The sequence below is a fragment of the Leucoraja erinacea genome, chromosome 1, assembly GCF_028641065.1.
Source record: "Leucoraja erinacea ecotype New England chromosome 1, Leri_hhj_1, whole genome shotgun sequence".
NCBI classification, from domain to species: domain Eukaryota; kingdom Metazoa; phylum Chordata; class Chondrichthyes; order Rajiformes; family Rajidae; genus Leucoraja; species Leucoraja erinaceus.
The window spans coordinates 47,435,481-47,460,757 of record NC_073377.1 but is presented as its reverse complement, the minus strand read 5'-3'; the positions used below and the strand labels follow the sequence as shown (position 1 = coordinate 47,460,757).

Sequence of the window (25,277 nt, the reverse complement as noted above, 5' to 3'; positions counted from 1 at the left end):
TGGCCTATAAATTAATGTAAATTAGATATAAAAATCATGTTATATTGTGAATTATTTGTGAATAATCTTTGGACACTTAGGCTATTTAAAAATGTTAATCTTTCCTTAAGAAATGTGCTTTTGACTATCCAAGATCACAGCTTTTTTGTAATGTCCATTGAAAATCAATAGGGAACAAGATGCTAATTTCCGAGTATGAAAATGGTCATAACTTTTTTAATACTTGAGATATGAAAGTGAATTTGGTGTCAAATTAAACTTATTGTTATGCTTTATCTGATGGGATAAATTACAGACTTGATTTTTTAAATCTCAAAATTTTGTAACATTGCTAATGAGTGAACCAAAGAGATGTGGAGGGAATAGTTTCTGTGGAAAGTGGAAAGAGGTGGGGATGGGTTCAACATTTTCTTTGAAAAAGAAATGAGAGTTTGAAAGTTGTTTATCAATTGTAAAATTACTTTCAGAACAGCTGATATCTTACAGTAAGTAACATTGCTACAATATATCCACCAGAATATCCCAATGAATTCAAAAGATCTGTCATATAACACTTACATTGAACAGCAGGTGCGAAGGTTTTTGATATTTGGAAGTTTGAATTTACATCTGAACACAATCCTGTTGGATAATACAGTTTTCCACATTCCTGTGCCCATACTGGAGCACAAACCTGAAAAAAGAAATAAAAATAAGCAAATTCTGCCAAAAACAACAAGACAAAGCTAAAGTCTGAAGAAGCGTCCTGACCAGAAACATCACCGATCCATGTTTTCAGAGATGCCGCCTGACCTGCTGTTACTGCAGCATTTTATATCTTTCTTTGGTAAGCCAGCATCTGCAGCTCCCTCTTCTGGGAAATGTGAAATCGCACCCCTTAGGGACAGTTTCTTCCCAGCTGTTATCAGGTAACTGAATCATCCTGACACCAGAGAGCAGTCCTGTCCTACTATCTACCTCATTGGATACCCAGGGACTATCTTTTATTGGACTTTAATAGACTTTATCTTGCACTAAACTTTATTCTCTTTATCCTGTCTTATCCTGACCTTGCAAATCTCCTTTGAACTTTCCTCCTTCTTAGGCCACCTTCGGTCATGGCTGACCATGGGTGTCTCCAGGGTGCTGTTCCCTATATGGAGGATGCCGGTGCGTAACTTTGTTTAACGTGGGGAGACTGGTGCACAGACAGTCACCCCACGGTCCTTTGCAGATCTGGGTCAGGATCCAATGGCATGGAGTCACTCACTTTAAATCTACACCCTTTAGAATTTGACATTTCCATACTCTGAAACGACTGACTACACTACCTATGCTTCTCGTAATTTTATATACTGTAGTTCCATCAGGTCATCCCTCAGTTTCTGACACTTTAATTTTGTCCAACCTCTCCTTACAGCTAATACTTTAATCCAGGCAACACGTGAATAATTCTTATCTTCATCTGTTGTGCTGCTGCAAGTAATCAATAATAATATCACTGCTCCATTTTGGAACTGCAGTGCGAAGGTTAAACTGATAATTTCAGCTAAAATGTGGAATGTAGTCATCAGCTAAATTAGCAGCCCTACATTCCATAGCCAATGAAAACGCGTTTCCAGATGCGTTATCTCCTCGCACCTGTGATCATTGCCCGGGAACGCAGTCTTTTCCATAGGATGGCATGGGAAATGCTGCATTGGTGAACCAAACACAACAGCAATAGTTGGGTAGACCACCCGCGCCCCCTGCCGCTAGTAACGCAGAAACGTTGCAGACAAGAGGGGCTTATGATTGGCTCGGGGAGTGGGCAGTGGTGTGGTCTGCTCTGATAAGAACTGCCATAAAGATTGGTGTTGGGCACCCCTTCAGTGAGAAAACCTCAGCCTTAGACCGCGTCGCAAACGGTGCCAGGTGATCAAGAAGGAAACATCCTGTGACGTGCTCTGATGAGTTTGCGAGTGTGTACGGGGATAAGTAAGTGTGTAGAAACACCCTGCGGCGTGCTCTGCTGTGTACTCAGGGTTTGCGAGTGCGTTCGGGGATATTCGAGGATACGTGAGTGTATGTGCCTTATTTAGCAGTGTAATAAATTACTGAATGAATCAAAACTGTTATCTGAATTCAGTGATTTATCGAACACAACAGGAACATACTGTATGACAATAAAATACTCTTGACTCTCTCCAACTGTTCCACATCCTACCTATAATGTGATGACTAGAACTGCACACGAAGCAGCAAAATGTGAGGTGTTGCATATTTGGAAGTCTAACATGGACAGGACATACACAGTGAATGGTAGGGATCTGGGGAGTGTTGTGGGGCTAAAGGATCTGGGAGTGCAGGTACATAGTTCCTTGGAGGTGGTGTCACAGATTGATAGGGCGGTTAAGAAGGCTTTTGGCTCATTGGCCTTCATCAATACTCTATTGAATATAGAAGTTGGGAGGTCATGTTGCAGTTATATAAGACATTGGTGAGGCCACATTAAGAGTATTGAGTTCGGTTATGGTCACCATGTTACAGGAAAGATGTTGTCTAGCTTTAAAGGGTTCAGAGAAGATTTACCAGGATGTTGCCAGGACTTGAGGGAATGAGCTGTAGGGAGAGGTTAAGCAGGCTTGGTCTTTAATCTATGGAGTGCAGGAGGATGATGGGTGATCTTGTAGAGGTGTATAAGATCATGAGAAGAATACATCGGGTTTACGTCCTTTGCCCAGAATTGGGGAAGAACCAGAGGACATTGGTTTAATGTTGGAAGGATTGAATGGGTAACCTGAGGGACGTTGGGTGTATGGAACATGCTGCCTGAGGAGGGTGTTGAGGCAGGTAATATCACAACATTTAAGAAAAATGTAGACAGGTACATGGATAGGGTAGGTTTCGAGAGATATTATCCAAAAGCAGGCAGGTGGGACTAGTCAGGATGAGGCATGTTGGTTGGTGTGGGCAAGTTGTGTAGAAGGATCTGTTTCAACGCTGTATGACTCTATGATTCTAATACTCCTAAAGTGGCCTAACCAAAGTTTATGCAGCTGCAACGTAACTTGCTAGCTTTTGTACTCAATGACTAAACTGACAAATGCAAGTATACCGCATGTCTTCTTTACCACCCTGGCTACGTGTCTTGCCACTTTTAGCATGCTATTGGGTTTCACTCCAAGATCACTCAGTATATCATCACTCCAAAGAATTCCACCACTTGCTGCATACACTCTACTTACGTTTGACCTCCCAAAGTACACTTCACAATGGTCTTGATTAAACTCTATCTGCCTTTTCTCCACCTACGTTTCCAAGTGAACTATGCCCTGCCATATTCTTTGACAGCATTTCTCACTATCCACAAACCTTTGGTGTCATCTGCAAATTTTGCTCATATTACTTATGACTTCAGCACCTCCTTCCAATGAGATCACTGTGCCTCTACCAAAACAAAATGCAAGATCATAAATCTTTCCAGCAGTATATTTGTAAAATTTCTAGCCATGACACATTCATGGTATGAACAAAACATAATCTGTATCTCTATCCTCGAATTCCTGTGTTCAGATCAAAAACATGTTCCTGAACACACGCATGGCTCTCCTGGAGAAATCTGTAATTGTCAGGTCTAAAATATGGCCCTGTGCATTATAACGATATCAAATTACTTGCTGTATGTGCAGTCAAGGGAGTTTGTGATTGTATTCCAATTGTGATGCCAAATATTTAAGCTCCCTTGAAATTAGATTTGTAAACCTATCACCCTGAAATTGCACAAGAATTCACTTGAACTGGCATGATCACAACCTGATCCTCAACTCAGGTAGAAGCAGATCGAATGGGCGAAATGGAAATGCCAGATTATTATCGCTAACTAATGAAATCATCTGTTAAGTGTTTGATCATTATTCCCATCCAAAACTAATTCATCACCTGTGATTCCACAGGTCTGGTCTCTGAGCCGCTATTTACTTCAACACTGTTTGTTGCTTTGGGGAGAGTGGGGCACGGAACATTGGTGTATAATACATTACACTGGAAAAATATGTCTCCTCCGCAATGTTATACGCCTCCCAGCAACTGCAGTTCCTCGTTATTACATCTTTACTCCTCCCGTTTGTCCCAATACTTCTATACGTCTGCAACCACTGGAAAAACTCCTCATCTCTCCAAACTTACCGAATAGTGAAAGGCTTGGATAGAGTGGATGCAGAGAGGATGTTTCCATTAGTGGGAAAGTCTAGGACCAGAGGTCTTAGCCTTAGAATGTTCCTTTGGGAAGGAGATGAGGAGGAATTTCTTTAGTCAGAGGCTGGTGAACCTGTGGAATTCATTTCCACAGAAGGCTGTGGAGGCCGAGTCAATGGATATTTTTGATCGAGTAAATTGATGGGCCGGACGGCCCAATTCTGCTCCTATCACATGAACATGAATTTATGAACAAACAGGTTTCTTAATCCCCGATGTCTGTCGTGGCTAAATATATCTCCAAGCTCTGTAAAGTCTCTCTTACTTCTTTAGCCATCCCAGATGGGTGTGTAGATATCGGTCGTCTGACCCTATAATTCTCAGTTTTTCAAGACCCCACCTCCCTCACCCCATGGTCCTGGATCAATTTCCATGCCCTGATGACCTCAAACCTCCCCCAAATCTCAGTTACCCTGATGGATCCATAACTTCTGATCCCATGCCACCTTTCTAATTCCCCAGTGCAGCAAGTTGCCAAAAGCTTTTCAACTGAGAAGTAGTCATCGTTTAATCTGGTAGGCTTCAATGAGAAGTGAGGCAAGCATTTTAAGCCCTGCTGTTAATTTTGGAAATATCTGAAGAAAACTCTGTTCATGAGGGCCCTTGCTCTGAAAATGCACCCAACCTGTCATCCCACTTATTCTCAGCCATCAACATATCAAGGCCTAATGAGCCAATGGTTCTGAATTAGACGAATATTTGCAAAAATGAATAGAATAGAAAATAAAATAAATGCTCATCAAACCAGGTTGGTTTGGTGCTTAAATGAAAAGGGTTAACATTTCAGTTTGCAGACTTTTTGTCAGAAAAGTCATAGAGATATACACCACAAAAACAGGCCCTTTGGCCCACCAAGTCCAGGTCAACCATCACCCACCCATTTTTACATGGATCTTATTATGGCCCCATTTTATTCTCCCCATATTTCCATCATCAGTTCCCCCACCCTCCACCCACCCCTCCTCAGATTATACCATTTCCTTGTAACCTAGGGATACATTTCAATGAACAATTAACCTCCAATCTGCACATTTTCGGGAGAAACAGGAACATCCAAGGGACACACATGATCACGGGAAGAATGTGCAAACTCCACACAGACAGCACTGCAGGTCAGGATTTTGTTTGAACTTTATCAGACTTTGGGGCAAGATTAATGGGATTCTGTATAGGAAGGAACTGCAGATGCTGGTTTTTACTGAAGACACAGAATGCTGGAGTTACTCAGCGGGTCAGGCTGCATCTCTGGTGAAAAGGAATAGGGTTGGCACCCTTCTTCAGACTCAGTGGGATGCTGTGTTCCCTTGGAAATTTCACATTTTTGTTCAATGTACAAGGCAATAGTATGTGTTGCCAGGTCAGAAGTCCAACCAACTCCAAATTTGGGAGCCTCTACTGTTGTTTCAAATGGTGAAGGATCTTAACTGGATTGACTGCCATTAAGAAACTCACATGTTTCAAGGATGATGACTAATCAAATGATAATCATTCTTCTTAACACATTGTCGCACCCTTTCCTTAAATGTCTTTCGATAATATGAGAAGATATCCACTGTATGTTCTGTGCAGTTAAGAGAAAGTTTATAATCTTCAATTGCAGAGAGGAATTATTCCCAGGACTGTGGCATTCTAATCATGAAGGGAGCTACCAATAAGGGTAGCGGATTCCTAACGTTCCTTCAAATGATGGAAGCTTAAATCACACCTCAGTTTAGTTCAACATTGAGTTCAACAGTTTTGTTAATCCATTTTATTTAAAGGAAAAATATAATTTCCTTATTTTAGGTTTGTTGTGCCATGCAGGAGTGGGATTAAAAGAAGAGTACAGCCCAACAAGTAATTCATCTCAGCAATGGTCTTGGATGTCAGGGGTTATGGGGGGGGGGGCAGGAGAATGGGGTTGAAAGGGAAAGATAGATCAGCCATGATTGTATCGCGGAGCAGACTTCATGGACCGAATTGTCTAATTCGGCTCCTATTACATGAATTTATGAACATTGCGTGCCATTAATTTAAATTATTCAATGATATTTCTTTGGGGATTATTAATACCAGGTCAATGCAGCAATCTTAAACATTATATAAAAACTTCTGCTAGAAAATTATTTTTGTTTATCTGTTCATTTGCCTTGTGTTGGCAATAGTACCCACCAATCACAATCTTCAGAAAAGTGAGCACACTTTACAGTTTGAAAACCAGTAATTACCAAAAATCCGCCAGTTTCATCATTCCTGACAAGCGTTGCACCGGTATTCATGTTCTGCTTGACCTCTGTCACATTTGGAAAAGTCATTTTATCTGAAAGATCAGCAACAAACAGCTGAAACATTATATTTCAGTATAGAATTTGTGTAGTCAAAGTCACGCTTTATAGTTGTCTGCTACAGAGGGAAATCTCATCTTGTGGGACAACAAAAATCAATCTTTAGTCGACTAAATGCCACTTGGCGGAATAATAGTTAACTGGTTTAACAAATTAAATAGCATTCGTTTGCAATAAGCAGTCCCAATGTTTATTTGTTATTCAGGAGATAGACGGGGGAAGTGGAAGGGAAATAGGGACTGGATAAAAGTGGAAACGTTGGAACCAGAACTCAAGCACAGGATGCCCTGCAGAACTCGCTCTTCTCGGTGTGGTGAGAGCATCACAAATAGTTCAATCCTGAAGAGAGAACGAAAGATATCTTCCTGATTTCTAAGGGACTACATTTTTGTCATCATCATGTAGGCACTGATTAGTCAGAGTACAGAATCTGCCACTATACAACCCACACAATTGAACTATGTATGTTTATAATCATTCATCTGTGGCAATAAAAAGGGTTAAATCAATCTTTATTGTGAATGAAAGGGATTAATCTTACAACAGGGTATAGTCTGCAATCATCAAGTAGGAGTGTTGGTATTGGTTTATCATTGTTACAAATACTGAGACACAGTGAAATACTTTGGAGTGTTTGTTATTCAGGCAGATCATACTATGCCTGGGTACAACAGGTTGTGCAAAAGAGAAAATAGAGGAGGAATTTATTTAGTCTGGTGCTGGTGAATCTGTGGCATTTTTAAGGCAGAGTTTGACAGATTTTTGATTAGTAAGGTTGTCAAGGGTTATGGGGAAAAGGCAAGAGAATGGGGTTGAGAGGGAAAGATAGATCAGCCATGGTGACCAAAGATAGGTGGAGGAGCTTCGATGGGCCGAATGGCCTAGTTCAACTAAATAATTATGACTAACGAACTTATGAATTTATGAATATAAACAGTGTAGAATATAGTGCTGCAGCTACAGAGAAAGTGCAGATAAACAAAGTGCAAAGGCTGTAATGAGGTAGATTAAAAGATCGGAAAATTATCCTTAGCAGATAAGCGGTCTGTTCCAGAGTCTGATAACAGCAGGAAATAATTTGTTAATGGATCTAGTAGTATGTGCATTCAAATCATTGTATCTTCTGCATGATGGGAGAAGAGAACAGAGGGAATGACTGAGTTGCCATATCAAGCAGTCATGCAACCGCATAGGATACTTTCTAAAAGGGAGTGCTGGACTGTTTGTGAAACAGCAGCGTGTTTTACCATCCAGTGGTTTTCATTTATTTTTTTCTTGGTTGAGTCACAAATGCTCAAATCTTCGGATTATTTATAACTTCAATACAATAACTAATGGGCCAAAAAACTCTGAAATTTGGCAAAAAGAGATTAGTTTTCTTTTTGAAGGGGCAGCTTCGTTTTTCCAGTCCATATTGATGTAGTTAAATTAAATTATATTTTCAGTTCTCTTGAACCTCTGCTGTCATTTCATGGAGAAAATTCTTCTCTGTTGATGATTTTGGAGTTTGGTAGCCCAGTGGCTATGGTATTGAACTCACAAATCCAACTCAAATCCAACAAACATAATCAGTAAACACGTGTATTGGTAGATTAGATCAGGAAGAATAGCAATGAAATATTGCACAGTTCTTCCAATTTAAAATCAAAGGAGTTGTATCTCTGGTTGAATCAATGTAATCATAATCATAATCATCATAGTACTAATAATATTTTATTAGCCAAGTATGTTTTGCAACATATGAGGCATACTAATGCCTCACTAATAATAACTAGGCGGCGCGACTCTGGTCAGCAGCGGCCTCTGCAGCCTGTCCGCGTTTTTATTATTTTTTGTCTGTGTTTTTATGTAGTCTTTGTTATTCTATGTTGGGGTGTGTGTGTGGGGGGGGGGGGGGGGGGGGGGGGGGGGGGGGGGGGGGGGGGGGGGGGGGGGGGGGGGGGGGGGGGAACTTTTGAATCTCTCCCTGCACTGGAGACCCGACCTTTTCTCGTCGGGTCTCAGTTGTCGTTGGGGCCGCAACGAGGAGCGGCCTCCAACAGGAAGAAGCCGGGGACTCTGGTGCTACGACTCACCGTCGCCGTCGCGGAGCTGGCCGAGACCAGAGCGGGTGGAGCGGTGGAGGAGCGCTGCCGCTGCCGCTGCTGCTGCTCCCTGGAGGGAGACCGCTTTTCAGGGCTCCTGCAACGGTGACTTCTCCCGCCTGAGTTGCGGGGTCGAAGAGCTCCTGGAGCGGGGCCTAACATTACTGCCCCGCGCGGCTTGGAATGGCCGCGGGACTATGCGAGCGCACGCCGGGGTCTTTAACACCAAGACCCGGTGTGCGACCTTGCACCACCCGGCGTGGCTTCAATGGCCGCGGGACAATCGCCATCGCCAGCCGGGGGCTTTAACTTTGACTCTGACATCGGGGGGAGGGAGAGTGCAGTGGAGAGATAAGTTTTTTTGGCCTTCCATCACAGCTATGTGATGGATGTTTATGTAAAATGTAATTATGTTGTGTCTGGGGTTTATTTGTGTGTAATGTATGGCTGCAGAAACGGCATTTCATTTGGACCTCCAGGGGTCCAAATGACAAATAAATAGACTATTGACTATTGACTATTGACTAATAAAATGCAACAGAACACACAAAATACATTTAAACATAAACATCCACCACAGTAACTCCTCCACATTCCTCACAGTGATGAAAGGCGAAAAAAAGTTCAATCTCTCCCTTCTTTGTCCTCCAGTGGTTGGGGGCCTCTAACCTTCCGTTGACGGGATGATCTTACTCCCGTAGCCGACAGCGGGCCTCCTCGTCAGGTTGATCAAGCTCTTACATCGGGGGGAATCTCAGCTCCCCCGCGCCGGGCGATCTGACCCCAGGTCGGGGCTAGTAGAACGTTATGCGGCTTTTGGAGCTTCCCGACGTCGGTCTCAACCTGAGACTGCGAGCTCCTGATGTTAAAGTCCACAGGCCATGGTTGGAGCGTCAATCCCAGGCAAGGGATCGGCTCCGATGTTAAGTCCATGCCCTGCGGTGGATCACAAGGTCAATCCCGAGCAGGCCTCCAGCACCACAATGTTAGGCCACAGAGAGACCGGAGATACAACCCAGAAAATAATTGCATCTCTGGAAAGGTACCTCCTCCCCTACCTCCCACATAAAACAAAACCAGAGAACATTAATGTAAACTTTTTAAATACACTAAAAATAGCAAAAAAAAAGACGAAAAGGACAGACAGCCTGAAGGCGAGGCTGCCATCAAGCGTCACCTGGTGGTTACTTGGCCTGACACTGTCTTTATGTTAAATTATTCCAAATAATTTAAAAGCGAAGAATTTGCTCTTTTTTAAAGATATTTTCTATTTCTGTCAATCATATTTCTGAGGCTTTGTCTCAATTTTTCTTTCTTTATTCTTTTCGCCTGGCCTGTTTGGAGTGTCCCAGATCCATATTATTAGCCACAGCTAATACAGACAATTAAGTATGATCTGATCCAACTGCCATATTAACTTATTTAGACACCCTTTCAGAAATCATTTTGTTCTACTCTCACTCCCCCACCTCCCTTGCTGCTGACAATTAACTTGTTTTCTCCTTCTAAATGCTGACATAGGGTGTCAGATCTGAAATGTTAATTCTGTTTCCTTTTCCATAGATCCTGCCTGACTTGCTGAGTGTTTCCAGCCATTTTTGCTTGTTTCCCCTATGGCCAGCATCCAAAGACTTTGTCAGATGATACATTAAGCTGTGGAGGTGGGACAAAGGGGAGGAGGGTGGGGCAGCAAATAACAAGGTATGGATATTGTTCAATGAATGAAGAAAGTGAACCAGATAGAGAGGAGAAAAAATAGAACAGAACATAGTACTGCACTAGAACAGGAACTTCAACCAACAATGTCTGTGTTTAACGTAATGCCAAGTTAAACTAATCTCCTCTGTTGATCCATCCATGTCACTCCATTCCCTGCATTTCCATGTGCATCTCCATAGGCCATCTTATTTGATAAGATATGCCACTAAGTAAAGTAAATGCCATCAAACCTACCTCCCAAGTTAAGTCTCTCACAACTTGCACTGTTGCCATTTACAGGACATCTGTAGACATCTCCCATGTGATTATCCGGAAACCCATTCCATGGAGAGCCAACAAGCAGCCTGTAGTGTGAAATAAAAATTTTAAGCTTAATATTTAAAAAAAAAATGTAGCATCACATCACAACGTATTTGGTTGATTCAATATCGGCCGGATTTAATTTGTTCATAATTTTCTTTAACTTTAACCTAGCCTGCCTGGGTCTGAAGAAGGGTCCCAACCTGAAAATGTCTTGGAAGTTTACCCTTTGTGTAAACAATTTTGAAGTCGAATCGCTGGAGCTGCATCATCATACGCTGCAGGCGTGCAGGTGCTGCGTGGATAAGTTTAACTATATTCGCTCTTTACGGGGAAGGATGTAGATTGGTTATTGCATGTGAACCAATCATAGAAGAAATAGCATCACTAACCCCACCTTACTGTATGCTTTATACTAACACTCACTTTCTACACTGGTCACTTGGAAGCGGTAAAGATGAACTAACAACTAACGACCTGCTGTACCGCCATAATTAGGGTACTGATTAAAGATGATCTTGAACTCCAGATTGTACAGTTTGCTTATTTACACATAGGTTAGGGCTGAGTGAATCACCTATCCCAGAACAGACTTGACCTGGTTGGCGATGACCTTGGACAGGATCTTATAGGACATAATTTAGCAGTGAGATGGGTCTCCAAATCCTGATGTTATCATTCTCCACTTTTGCTTGTAGATGAGGGTCTTCCCTTATGGAGTCTAACATGCTGCCAACATGGTTTGCTGCCTCTTCATTTCTCAGAGTTCCTCCCTCATATCCACCCTCTTGACTGCAGGTGGAAGAATTGCTGCAAGTCTGTCAGGAGTTGGCACAATTCCCTCAGACCCCGTCTTGGTTTCTGAATGCCTGTGAGGATGAAGAACCTCTTGATGTTCTGCCAGGGTGCTTTTTACTGGTGTATTGGTGAGTGAAAGAGGGGCTTCACAGTTCTCACTCCTGCATCATCCTTCTTTAGTTCCTCAACGTTCTCTGGGGTCAGCAGTTTGTCATTTAACATCCCCCAACCTGCCTTCTGATCCTCCTTATGTGACAGGAAGCCCAAAGGAGGCAGTGGTCAGAGAAGAACACTGGGGTGACGTCGGTGTGTCTGACCACAATGGTCTTCGAACCGAGCAGAGCTGTCCGGTCTCGACCAAGTGAATGGCAACTGTGATCTGCCTGCAGGGTTACTGTAGACTTCACACAGTTTTGCATTTTTGACCACTCCATCAGCAGCTCCAGAGGCGTTGTTCCGTCAGCTGTCAGCACCTAGACTTTGTGGTTTAGTTTTGTTTAGTTTAGAGATACAGCTCGGAAACAGGCCCTTCGGCCCACCGTGTGTACACGTCGACAAGCGATACCCGCAAGCTAGCACTGTCCTACACACTAGGGACAATTTACAATTTTTACCAAAGCTCATTAACCTACAAACCTGTATGTCTTTGGAGTGTGGGAGGAAACCGGATCACTTGTAGAAAACCTATGTGGGGCACGGGGAGAACATACAAACTCTGTACAAACATCCATAGTCACGATCAAACCAGATCTCTGGCATTGGATGGCAGCAACTCTACAAATGCTCCACCATGCCACCCGACCTCTGGTCCATGCCATCCGACAGAACAGGCAGTGGTAACTGAGTTCACACACTTTTGGGAAACTGATAGTCTGCTATGGAGCAACGGTTTACAGGAAATCTTCAACAGCCTAAATACCAGTCTCTTTATCTGAAAGATCTTCCTCTCATAAAGATTTGCTTTAAAATGGTAAAAACTGCTAAAAGATGCTAAAAAGTGCTGGTTTTGTTCTCAAAACCAAAGCCTTGCTCCTTTGGTATTTGTGGTGCGGATGTGGGATGGAATTTGGTGAGATTAGGGCAAAGTAATAGCAGTAACAGGATCGGTCCGAGTCAGCATGGATTTACGAAGGGGAAATCATGCTCGGCTAATCTTCAGGAATTCTTTGAAGATGTAACTAGGAAAATGGACAAGGGAGAGCCAGTGGCTGTAGTGTACCTGGACTTTCAGAAAGCATTTGATAAGGTCCCACATAGGAGATTAGTGGGTTAAATTAGGGCACATGGTATTGGGGGTAGAGTGATGGCATGATGAAGGCATGGATAGAAAATTGGTTGGCGACAGGAAACAAAGAGTAGGGATTAACGAGTCCCTTTCAGAATGGCAGGCAGTGACTAGTGAGGTACCGCAAGGCTCGGTGCAGGGACCGCAGCTATTTACAATATACATCAATGATTTGGATGAAGGGATTCAAAGTAACATTAGCAAATTTGCATATGACACAAAGCTGGGTGGCAGTGTGAACTGTGAGGAGGATGCTATCAGAATGCAGGGTGACTTGGACAGGTTGGGGGAGTGGCCAAATGCATGGCAGATGAAGTTTAATGCAGATACATGTGAGGTTATCCACTTTGGTAGCAAAAATAGGAAAGCAGATTACTATCTAAATGGTGTCAAATTGGGAAAAGGGGGAGTGCAATGGGATCTGGGGGTCCTTGTTCATCAGTCTATGAAAGTAAGCATGCAGGTACAGCAGGCAGTGAAGAAAGCGAATTGCATATTGGCCTTTATAACAAGAGGAGGAATATAGGTGCAAAGAGGTCCTTCTGCAGTTGTACAGAGCCCTAGTGAGGCCACACCTGGAGTATTGTGTGCAGGTTTGGTCACCTAATTTGAGGAAGGACATTTTTGCTATTGAGGGAGTGCAGCGTGGGTTTACGGTTGATTCCCGGGATGGCGGGACTGTCATATGCTGTGAGAATGGGGCGGCTGGGCTTGTACACTCTGGAGTTTAGAAGGATGAGAGGGAATTTCATTGAAACATATAAGATTGTTAAGGGTTTGGACACGCTAGAGGCAGGGAACGTGTTCCCGATGTTGGGGGAGTCCAGAACCACGGGCCACAGTTTAAGAATAAGGAGTAAGCCATTTAGAACGGAGACAAGGAAACACTTTTTCTCACAGAGAGTTGTGAGTGTGGAATTCTCTGCCTCAGAATGCAGTGGAGGCAGGTTCTCTGGATGCTTTCAAGTGAGAGCTAGATAGGGCTAAAAAATAGTGGAGTCAGGATGAGAAGGCAGGAACGGGGTACTGATTGTGGATGATCAGCCATGATCACATTAAATGGCGGTGCTGGCTCGAAGGCCCGAATGGCCTACTCCTGCACCTATTGTCTATTGTCTATAGACCAGGCTCTTTTTGCAGTGATACTGTTTTGACAGTCGCCTTACACATGTAGCTATGCTTAGACATCTTCCAAATCTGTCAATGTGCTATCTGCCTGACATAAAGAAATACTCAAAACTTTTCAAAACTATTGAAAATTACCTTGCTATAATCCCTGGTAAAATCGACATATGTATTAGATGGCCGCTGTGTATTGAAGAACATTGCCAGCATGATTCCTAACTTTGTCCACTGGATGGTAGACATATATTTCTGTTTTATGGTGTTTTCCATGAGCACAGGACATTCCAACTTGCTTTACTATTTTTGAAACACACTTTGCATTGCACAAACAGTCATAATTTGGGCAACACAGCAACCTATTTGTGCAGAGTGAATGGCATCTGAGAGGTAAATGTTCATCAGAAAGGCCAATGAGATCTATTGGCACTAAAATAGGAAACACTCTAAAAACTCATGATATACATGTGGAAAATAGTGGAATTATCTGCATTGAGGTTACCTTTGCTGTTTTGCAAGATAGAAACAAATCGATTAGGCAGTGCCTATCAATGGCAATTATACATTTGAAGTAGCTAGCAGCCACTACGAGGAGTCTGTGGAAAGGTCCCGACCCAAAACACCACCTATCCATGTTCTCCAGAGATTATGCCTGACCTACTAAGTTACTTCAGCACTTTGTGTCTTTTTTTTGTAAACCAGCGTCTGCAATTCCTTATTTTTCCATTATCAAAAGGTGAATATTATGTTAAAATATCGTTCAGGATAGAAGAGCTAGGAATAAAAGGAGATTTCCTCCTGTGTGTGTTTCATTGTCAGTGTGAAGAAAATCAATGTATAGATGTCTATGGCAAACAAAGATCAGAAAATGACCAGCTTGGGAGATTGATGTAACCTGGCATCATGTTTTGTCATTATTGTTCTATTGTTCACAGGATAACCTCAACCATTGATGAGAACATCCAAAATTACAAATGGGTAGCATATTTATCAAAGTAATTTCTTCCCAGCAGACAACTGAACCACCTTAGCAACAAGAGGGAGCGGTTCTGAGCTATCATTTACCTCATTGGAGACCCTCAGACTATATTTAATTGGCCTTACCTTGCAGTAAATGTTATTCCCTTTATCCTACATCTGTACACTGTGGATGGCTGGATTGTAATCATGTGCAGTCTTTCCGCTGACTGCCCTAGTGAGGGCAGGAACAGGGAGGTAGGGGATCTGAATGTGTGACTGGGTGGCTGATGCAGGGAGCAAGGATTTAGCTTTAAGGGCTTGTCCCAACTGCCAGCGTCATTGACTGATGTATCAGGGTCGCCGAATGATTTTGAACATTTCAAAATCCAGCGACGCCAAAATAAATGCTGCGACACTTGAGAAAACACCGCGTGTCAATATGTCATCACGCCGAGTCATGCCACAACTTTTTCAGTGACCTTATATATGTCAGTCAATGATGCCGACAGTCTCCGAAAAAATCGCCAAGTGGGATAGACCCTTAAGAGTCCACGCTACATAGATGCCAGTGGATATGACACTCGGCATGTCAAAGGTAGTATTGTGGGCACATTCCCCATGTGATATGTGCGTGTGAGTGTGTGTTTGCATGTGGTGGTGTTTTTGTGCGTGTGGTAGTGTTTTTGTGTGTGTGGTTGTGTGTGTGCTTATGTGTGTGTGAGTGTCCTTCTGCAGTTGTACAGGGCCCTAGTGGACCACACCTGGAATATTGGGTGCAGTTTTGGTCCCCTAATTTGAGGAAGGACATTCTTACCATTGAGGGAGTGCAGCGTAGGATCACAAGGTTAATTCCCGGGATGGCAGGACTGTCATATGCTGAGATAATGCTTGACATGTATACTCTGGATTTTGGAAGGATGAGCGGGTATCTTATTGAAACAGATAAGATTATTAAGGGTTTGGACACGCTAGAGGCAGGAAACATGTTCCCGATGTTGGGGGAGTCCAGAACCAGGGGCCACAGTTTAAGAATAAGGGGTAAGCCATGTAGAATGGAGACGAGGAAACACTTTTTCGCACAGAGAGTTGTGAGTCTGTGGAATTCTCTACCCCAGAGGGTGGTGGAGGCCGGTTATCTGGATACTTTCAAGAGAGAGCTAGATAGGGCTCTTGTAGATAGGGGGCATGGGGAGAAGTTAGGTACTAATTGTGGATGATCAGCCATGATCACAATGAATGGTGGTGCTGGCTCTAAAGGCCGAATGGCCTACTCCTGCACCTATTGTCTATTGTCTATTTTCACTGTACCTCAGTACACATGATTATAAACTAATCTAAAAACTAAAACTAAACTAAGCCCAACTTCAAGGACCAAAGATCTGCCTGGCCCTCGACTGGGCAAGAACAAGTGTGTAAAACAAAGCAAAACCCTCTGACTGCACAAGACCAAAACCCTTTCAATTTGGGCCTTGAATTTACCAGATGAACCTCCACTGATCTCTGAGGTAAAGAATTTGAATCTGAGGGTCTCCAATAAGGTAGAACTGCTTTGAATCAGTCTGAAGAAAGGTCCCAACACGAAACATCACCTATTCGTGTTCTCCTGAGATGCTGTCTGACCCTTGAGTTACTCCAGCATTTTTTGTCTTTCCTATACTGCTTTAAAAGTGGTTTCTCCACATCCCTCACAGTCTCAAAAGACTGCTGTACACTTTAATTACCTTGCAACAAAGGCTATATTGTTCATTAACATTCCAACTTGCTTCCTGTAGCTGCACACTTCTTTGCTCTCATGAACCAGTACACCAAGAACAACCACTGCACCCCCAACCCCACCCCCAATCTGAATATCCATAAATATCTCACCATTTGACTTTGCGGCAAACCTCAAAGAGGCCCTTGCTGTTAAAATATCGAAGAGTTGGCAGTGAGCAACACACCAGGACACTGCAAACATGAGCGTCAGATTGTTCCAAAAGTTAATAATTTCCTTTCCACACCCTCCATATAAAAATTTAAAGTATTTCTAGATCTGCGATGCATGGAAGCAGAAATTGCTTGAGTCTATGTTGGTTGAAAGGTCAAATGGCATTTGCTTCTGAATAATTTACAAAGGGGATGACTTAAATGAACAAATAGTAACAGGGTGCAAATTCAGAGCAAATTTGTGTTGTTTGTTTAGGACAATGGTTTTCGAACAATATAGTGACTTATACTGTGTAAGAAGGAACTGCAGATGCTGGTTTAGACCGAAGATGGAAGCAAAATGATGGAATAACTCAGCGGGTCAGGCAGCATCTCTGGAGAATAGGAATTGTTGATGTTTCAGGTAGAGACCCTTCATCAGACTGCTTAAGGGTCTCGACCCATATCATTACCTATACCTCTTGTTGCATAGTATTTTGCCCAGAACACCTTGCATATTGGAACAGAAACTTTGAAAAGAAAGTTAATGTTTTTATTGAGTTGTTCATTAGTTTTATCTTCATCCCACGTGTTGTGCCTGTGAGATATGCTCATGATCCCATCCAGGTTTTGTCGACTAACCTGGGTTTAGAAGTTGTGCAAGTACACGGCTTGTGAATTTCATAGACTCTCCTTTTTCAGAGCATGAAATAGACGGTCTAGGCCAATTGCTGGGATTGATGAACACACACTAGCTCCCCTCACAACTATCTGTACAACCATCCCAATACCACATGGCTCCATTATTGTAGATACCATTAACGTTCTTAATCTTTCTTGTGGCACGTAATGCTGCACCATTGCTTCACTTCTCATCAGGTCATAAGGTCATAAGTAATAGGAGTAGAATTAGGCCATTCGGCCCATCAAGTCTACTCCGCCATTCAATCATGGCTGATCTATCTCTCCCTCCTAACCCCATTCTCCTGTCTTCTCCCCATAACCTCTGACAACCATACTAATCAAGAATCTATCTATCCCTGCCTTCAAAATATCCACTGATGGCCTCCACAGCCTTCTGTGGCAAAGAATTCCACAGATTCACCACCCTCTGACCAAAAAATGTTCACCTCATCTAATTTCTACAAGAACGTCCTTTAATTCTGAGGCTATAATATCTAGTCCTAGACTCTTCCACTAGTGGAAACATCCTCTCCACATCCACTCTATCCAAGCCTTTCACTATTCAGTGTGTTTCATTGAGGTTCAATATCTTAGCCTTTGATAAGGTCCCACATAGGGGATCAGTGGGCAAAATTAGAGCACAAGGTATTGGGGGTAGGGTTCTGACATGGATAGAAAATTGGTTGGCAGACAGGAAACAAAGAGTAGGGATTAACGGGTCCCTTTCAGTATGGCAGGCAGTGACTAGTGGGGTAACACAAAGCTCGGTGCTGGGATCGCAATTATTTACAATATATATTAATAATTTAGATGAAGGGATTAGCAAATGTGCAGATGACACAAAGCTGGGTGACAGTGTGAACTGTAAGGAGATTGCCATGTGGATGCAGGGTGACTTGGACAGGTTGGGTGAGTGGGCTGATGCATGGCAGATGTAGTTTAATGTGGACTCTCTGCCTCAGACGGTGGTGGAGGCCGGGTTCTACTTTCAAGAGAGAGCTTGATAAGGCTCTTAAAGATAGCAGAGTCAGTGGATATGGGGAGAAGGCAGGAATGGGGTACTGATTATGGATGATCAGTCATTATCACATTGAATGGCGGTTCTGGATCGAAGGGCTGAATGGCCTACTCCTGCACCTATTGTCTATTGGACAAATGTTGGTGAGGTTATCCACTTTAGTGGCAAGAACAGGAAGGCAGATTATTATCTGAATGGTGTCAAGTTAGGAAAAGAGGTATAACTACAAGATCTGGGTGTCCTTGTTCATCAGTCACTGAAAATAAGTATGCAGGTACAGCGGGCAGTGAAGAAAACTAATGGCATGTTGGCCTTCATAACAAGAGGAGTTGAGTATAGGAGCAAAGAGGTCCTTCTGCAGTTGTACAGGGCCCTAGTGTGAAAACATCTAGAGTATTGTGTGCAGTATTGGTCTCCAAATTTGAGGAAGGACATTCTTGAGGGAGTGCGGCATAGGTTCATGAGGTTAATTCCCGGGATGGCAAGACTGTCATATGTGACAGAATGGAGCGACTGAGCTTGCATTCACTGGTATTTAGAAGGATGAGAGGGAATCTTATTGAAACATATAAGATTATGAAGGGATTGGACATGCTGGAGGCAGGAAACATGTTCCCGATGTTGGGGGAGTCCAGAACCAGAGCCACAGTTTAAGAATAAGGGGTAGGCCATTTAGAATGGTGGTGAGAAAAAACGTTTTCAGCCAGAGAGTTGTGAATCTGTGCAATGCTCTACCTCAGAAGGCAGTGGAGGCAAATTCTCTGGATGCTTTCAAGAGAGAGTTAGATAGAGTTCTTAAAGATAGCGGAGTCAAGGGATATGGGGAGAAGGCAGGAACGGGATACTGATTGTGGATGATCAGCCATGATCACAGTGAATGGCGATGCTGGCTCAAAGGGCTGAATGGCCTAATCCTGTACCTATTGTCTATGTCCCCCTTCATTCTTCTAAAACACAAGCGAGTACAGGTCTAGTGCCGTCAAACGTTCATCATAGGCTTACCTACTAATTCCTGGGATAATTCTTGTAAACCTCCTCTGGACCCTCTCCAGAGCCAGCAGATCTTTCCTCAGATATGGTGCCTACAATTGCTCACATTCCACATATGTTTAATGTTTTCAATGCTAGCCTTAATCTGTTACAGTCTACCAATCTTGAGACTGCAAGATTTCACTATTGACACGGAATCTCACTGAGAGGCACAAATGGTCATAAAGTAATAGGAGCAAAATTAGGCCATTCAGCCCATCAAGGCTACTCCGCTGTTCAATCATGGCTGATCTACCTTTCCCTCCCAACCCCATTCTCCTGCCTTTACCCCATAACCCCTGACACCCATACTAATTAAAAAAGGAATATCATGCAGCACATAAATTTCTGAATGTGGATTTTATTTGAGAACCCCGAATCCTATTGTTCATTCTGTCTACAGGTCCTGTACCTATTTCAGAGCGTTTGTGGTATATGAAATTTGTCAAAAGAAGTGTTTTATTAGTATAGGCACTCTGTGTCGGCTGTATGAAAACATTTTCAAGAGATATTCTTTGCATATAAATGGAAGTTATAAATAGAAAAGCAGTTTCACGGAAAAGCACCACATCTTTGCAGCAACACATATCCACAAACTTTCATGTTAAGTGGTCACAACTTGCATGGAATTAACATGCACTGGAAGTATTAAGCAACTTTCTAAAAATATGGATGACCATATCTGTAGAGTTGAAATACTCAAATTTGGCTTTGTTGTTTTGTAAAGAAGAACAAAAAAGCAGCAGGAGAGAATGTTGGCTAACCAACAGCTACTCTATACGGATTTCTATAAAGACTCAGCAGTAGACTGGCCATTAATAATTCATTATATAGGGCGAAAAAAAACAAATGTTCCACTTTGAGCAATAGGTTAGAACTTCTGCTATGAAAAAATGCAGACTGAACACTATTTTGCAATTTGTCTGTAATCTGTCTATCTCAAAAGTATGTGTTGTTGCAACTAGGTGCTAAAGATTGGGCACAAATAGTTTAGTTAATGCATTGAAGACTTTGTTGCAAAAGTAATAATTAACAAAGAAATCTGGTTCGGGGGGGCTGAGGCGAGTAACAAGAATTGGCTGGAGCGGATAGCCAAGGTGGGGAGGAAGCTGGAGCTGTGGAGGCAACGCTCCCTCTCCATAACCGGAAAAAATTTGGTCATCAGGTGTGAGGTGCTCTCGGGGTTGCTGTACTTGGCACAAGTGTGGCCTGTCCCTCCCTCCTACGCCACGGGGATCACCCGGGCCGTCTTCCAGTTCATCTGGGGGTCGAGGATGGACCGGGTGCGACGGGTCACAATGTACAAGTCGGCAGACAACGGGGGTAAAAGCGTGCCCAACGTCGCCCTCGCCCTGATGGCCACCTTTGTGTGTGGCTGCATCAGGCGGAGTGTAGAGCCAAGGCACGTGGGCACTAAGTGTCACTACCTGCTGAGGTTCTACCTGGCCCCGGTGTTGCGAAGGATGGGCCTGGCGCAGATGCCATGCAATGTGCCAGTAAGCTGGACATTGCCGCCCCATCTGTCGTCTGTGGAAAGCTTCTTCCGGACCAACACCTTTGACCACAAGTCCATCGGGCAGTGGTCAGCACGGAATGTCCTGCAGGCACTGCAGGGAAAGGACTCGATGGATCCGGTGGCATGGTTCCCAGAGCAGACTGCCCAGCTTGTCTGGCAAAATGCCTCATCGCCAGAACTCACCAACAAGCACCAAGACCTGGCTTGGCTGGTGGTGAGGGGAGCCCTCCCAGTTAGATCCTTCATGCACCGTTGGAACCTCACCACCAGCTCACGCTGCCCCCAGGACGGTTGCGGTGGAGAGGAGACGGTTGCCCACCTCTTTGCAGAGTGTGGGTTTGCAAAAAGAGTCTGGAGAGGTATGCAAGGGTCCCTGGAACGATTTATCCCGAACAGCTCCGTCACAGAGGACTCTGTGATTTACGGACTGTTCCCAGGGACACATTCAGAGACTGACATCAAGTGCTGCTGGAGGGTCATCAACTCGGTCAAAGACGCTCTTTGGTCTGCCCGAGCGTTGCTCACCACCCAGCAGAGCGAGATGTCCGTCAGGGAATGTTGCCGACTGGCCCACTGCAGACTGCAGGAGTACGTGCTAAGGGACTCGCTGAAGCTTGGTGCAGCCAACGCCAAGGCTCGGTGGGGGAGGGCCACAGTCTAGGGTCCTTCCGCTGCTGGACATGGGGGGCACGGTATGGTGGAGACGCCCCTCAAATTAAATTAAGGGAAGGTATCCCACGCCAGGGGGCCACATGAGTGGCACGGGTGGGGGACATTATTTGTGGAAGTGAAAATGTCAAATGGGATTTTCGCACTGTAAACACTGTATATATTTATTACTTGGACAGGGGCCACAGAGTGGCACGGGTGGGAGACTGTTGGGTGAAATTTGAAAAAATGTTAAAAAATTGTACTGAAAAAACTTGTATAGTCTCCGAAAATGTCGGATGAATTTTGTTTTGTTTGAATGGTTCAGGAATTGCATATATTTATCAATGAATAAAGTCTATTTTGAAATAAAAAAAAAAAAAATTAACAAAGAAATACTTGATGCATTTTTGACACGAGAAGAATTTCCTTATTTTGTATACCATTGCTGAGAAAGCATCTCGCTTAAGCATATGACAACCGTTAGCCTGGAACCGTGTAATGGAGTATGGCCGAGCAGGTTCAAAGATGTTTTTTCATGCCTGAATTGGAAGATGCAGTTCTGTGGGGGGTGTTTGCACAGCTTAACTGAACAGCCTGTTTCAATGACATCAAATAAGGCAATTTTCAAGATCAATTGTAGAAGGAAGACAAATCATGAAACCGCTCTAATGACTGTGTGAAAACCACTTCTCAAATTACAGTAGGTAAAAATACGTATATTTGAGGAATGAGATCAAAGGATATTGTAAATCTGGACTATGATCCAGATCACGATTGAAGTCAATGAACAGATCTTTCATTGCTCAATGAATCACACAATTCTGTCTTGAAAGAATAGCAACAGGAAATAATTAACAGGGCTGCCAACTCTCATGCTTTGAGCGTGAGAGTCATGCATTTCAACCAATTCTCACGCCCTCACGCTGATGACAGAATTCTCACGCTGTCTTCAGTCCTTGCACAGCAAAGATCCTATAGCGGAGCTATAGGATCTTTGCTGCACAGTTTGTCTCTTTGCGCCACGTGACAGCGATCTGCACGGTCTAGGGAAGCGCGTCGGTCCCGGGCAGCGGGTGTCAGCGCCTCTGTGTGCCGGCTGTGAGCGCTGCGCTGCCGGCCGCCGCTGCAGCCTCGCTCCCTCCCTCCCTCCTGCCCTTCAACTCACACGGCAGCACCAGCACCTCCAATTCACGCTTCACCGTGCCCGCCAGACTCCCCATTGGGCGTCCGGGAGAGAGAGGGAGGAGAGAGGGAGGGGAGAAAGAGAGAGAAAGGGAAAGAAAAAAAGGGAGGGATGGAGGCAAAGAGACACAGGGGAGGGAAGGTAGAAAGGGGATGTAGGGGGGGGAAAGGAGAAAGGGGAGAAAGAGGGAGGGTGAGGAAAGGGAGGGAGGAGAAGGCAAGAGGAAGGGAAGGCGGGGAAAGAGGGGGGAGGAGAGACGGAGGGATGGGGGGAGGAAGGAGAGGAAAGAGGGAAGGAGAGGGAGGAAGGAGGGAGGGAGGGAGGAGGAAAAGAATGTGTGTGTCTGTGTCTGTCTCCCTATGTGTGTCTCCTTGTGTGTGTGTCTGCTTCCCTGTGTGTGTCTCCATGTGTGTGCGTGTCTCTCTGTGTGTGTCTCCCTGCGTGTGTGTGCCTCCCTGTGTGTTTGTGCGTGTGTGTGTGTGTCTGTGTGTGTGTGTCTCCCTGTGCATGTTTGTGCGTCTTCCTTTGTGTATGTCTCCCTGTGTGTGTTCCTGTCTGTCTCCCTGTGTGTGTGTGTGTGTGTGTGTCTTCCTTTGTGTATGTGTCTCCCTGTGTGTGTGTTGGAACATCCTGGCCTTAGACAGGGCTGCTTTGAGCGTGAGAGTCACGCATTTCAGCCAATTCTCACGCTCTCACGCTGATGACAGAATTTTCACGTTGTCTTCAGTCCCTTCACAGTTTGTCTCTTTGCGCCACATCAGAGCGATCTGTGCGGTCAGGGGAAACGCGTCGGTTGAAGGCTGTGAGTGACATCGTTTCGACATCGAGTGACACGTGTTTTTTCTTTTCTCTTCTTCCATGGTTGGATGTGCAACCGCCGACAACATGAAGCAGCCGGAGATGGAACTAACCAGGTGAATCAGTTGTAAAACATGGGGGGAACACGATGAGGCCAAACTTCTAGGACAGGATTCGGCAACCTACGGCACACGCGCCGAATCCGACCCGTAACCCAAAAAGCCGTGTTTTTTTTTCAATTCATTTTCGCGGGTTCGGGGCAGGCGAGCCGACCTGAGAACTGCAGCCAGTCCCTGGGACGCGAGCTGATCTGGGAATGGCAGCCAGTCCCAGGCCACGTAGAATGCCAACTTGATCATTGTGGACAAATTGGGCCAGCCATGTACATGTTGTATAACTCTGACTATGCAGATCTGAATGGGCTTAGAATTACCATTTAAACAAAATTGCCCTCACTTTCCCCATTTTGATTCTTGAAATTAATTTTCCTTTGTTCTGTTAACAGTGTTAAAGTACTTATGAGGTAGAGTCAGGAAAGGGAACATGATTTTTTCTTCAGTTTGCTTTAATTTGTTAGTTGATTGGTAGTTGCGTGCCATAATTTCTGAAATGGTCTTAAAGTAACTTAACTGTTATAAAGCAGTAATAAGTGATTTTTGTCCAAACAATTGGAACTCGCATAAAATGTTTGCATTATTAGCAGGGCTGCCAACTCACGCATTGAGAGTGAGCCTCATGCATTTCTCAAAATTCTCACACTCTCACGCTGATCACAAATTTCTCACGCTCAAAAATCTACAGGTACTGGGAGTTCAAAATAAAGCAAAAATTGTTTTAGAGGTGAGTAAAAACCATGAGTGGAATATAAAGTGAATGCATAGTCTTTATCCCGGGATATGTGATTCAAGAACTAGAGGGCATTGGTTTAAAGCAGTGCTGCCAAACTACCGGCCCGCCGGATGATTTTTAGAGGAAACAAAAAGTAGTTTAGTTTCTCCCGTGCAGATGAGGTGAGACACGGCAGTGGTCCCAGCACCAACCCCCTTCCCCCTTCCCCACTCCCGAGGCACAGCACACACCTCCCACACATGTCCGTCGGCCACTCTGTCCACACCCCATGGAGTTTTAACCGGAGTCGGTCGGGTGAGTGGGGGCGTCGGTGCCGTCTCCGGAGCCGCGGAGATGAATATCGGGCTGAGGCTCCGCTCCAATGCCCGACCCCTGGGTCACTGACCCTCACCTCCTCCGGACCCCAGCTGGACAATGAGCACCTGGGCCGGCCCGCATTCCCGGGAGGAGGGGGGAGGGAAACGCTCCCGGGGCATTGCCAAGTCTCTACTCACTCAGGATGTTGTCGCCGCTTCACTGACACACCCTCTCACACACACACTGGCACACACAAGGTTTACCGGGATATAGGCCATAGACTAGTTTAGATGGGGCATCTTGATCTGCATGAACAAGTTGGGATGAAAGGCCTGTTTCCATGCTGTAAGACTATGACATTGTAGAAAGGATGCAATTACTCTGGAGAGGATCCAGGGGCGATTTATGAAGATGTTGGCAGGGCAGGAATTGTTTTTTCTTTTTGAAGAAAGATTTGCTAACTGGGCTGGTGGTATTCTCTGCAGCAATGGAGGTGAAGAACATACTTAGTTGAGGTGAATAATATTATGAGAATAGCAC

General features: G+C 44.2%; 1 protein-coding gene across 1 annotated transcript in view; it reads right to left on the bottom strand.

Moving 5' to 3' along the window:
* Positions 1 to 25,277, bottom strand: part of itga2.2 (integrin, alpha 2 (CD49B, alpha 2 subunit of VLA-2 receptor), tandem duplicate 2) — a 146,894-nt gene that overhangs the window by 77,132 nt on the left and 44,485 nt on the right. The window contains exons 3-5 of the mRNA XM_055633986.1: positions 10,577 to 10,686; positions 6,423 to 6,514; positions 559 to 673 (exon numbers count right to left, since the gene is read on the bottom strand). Coding sequence (XP_055489961.1) covers positions 559 to 673; positions 6,423 to 6,514; positions 10,577 to 10,686 — 317 coding nt within the window. The remainder of the gene's footprint in view (positions 1 to 558; positions 674 to 6,422; positions 6,515 to 10,576; positions 10,687 to 25,277) is intronic.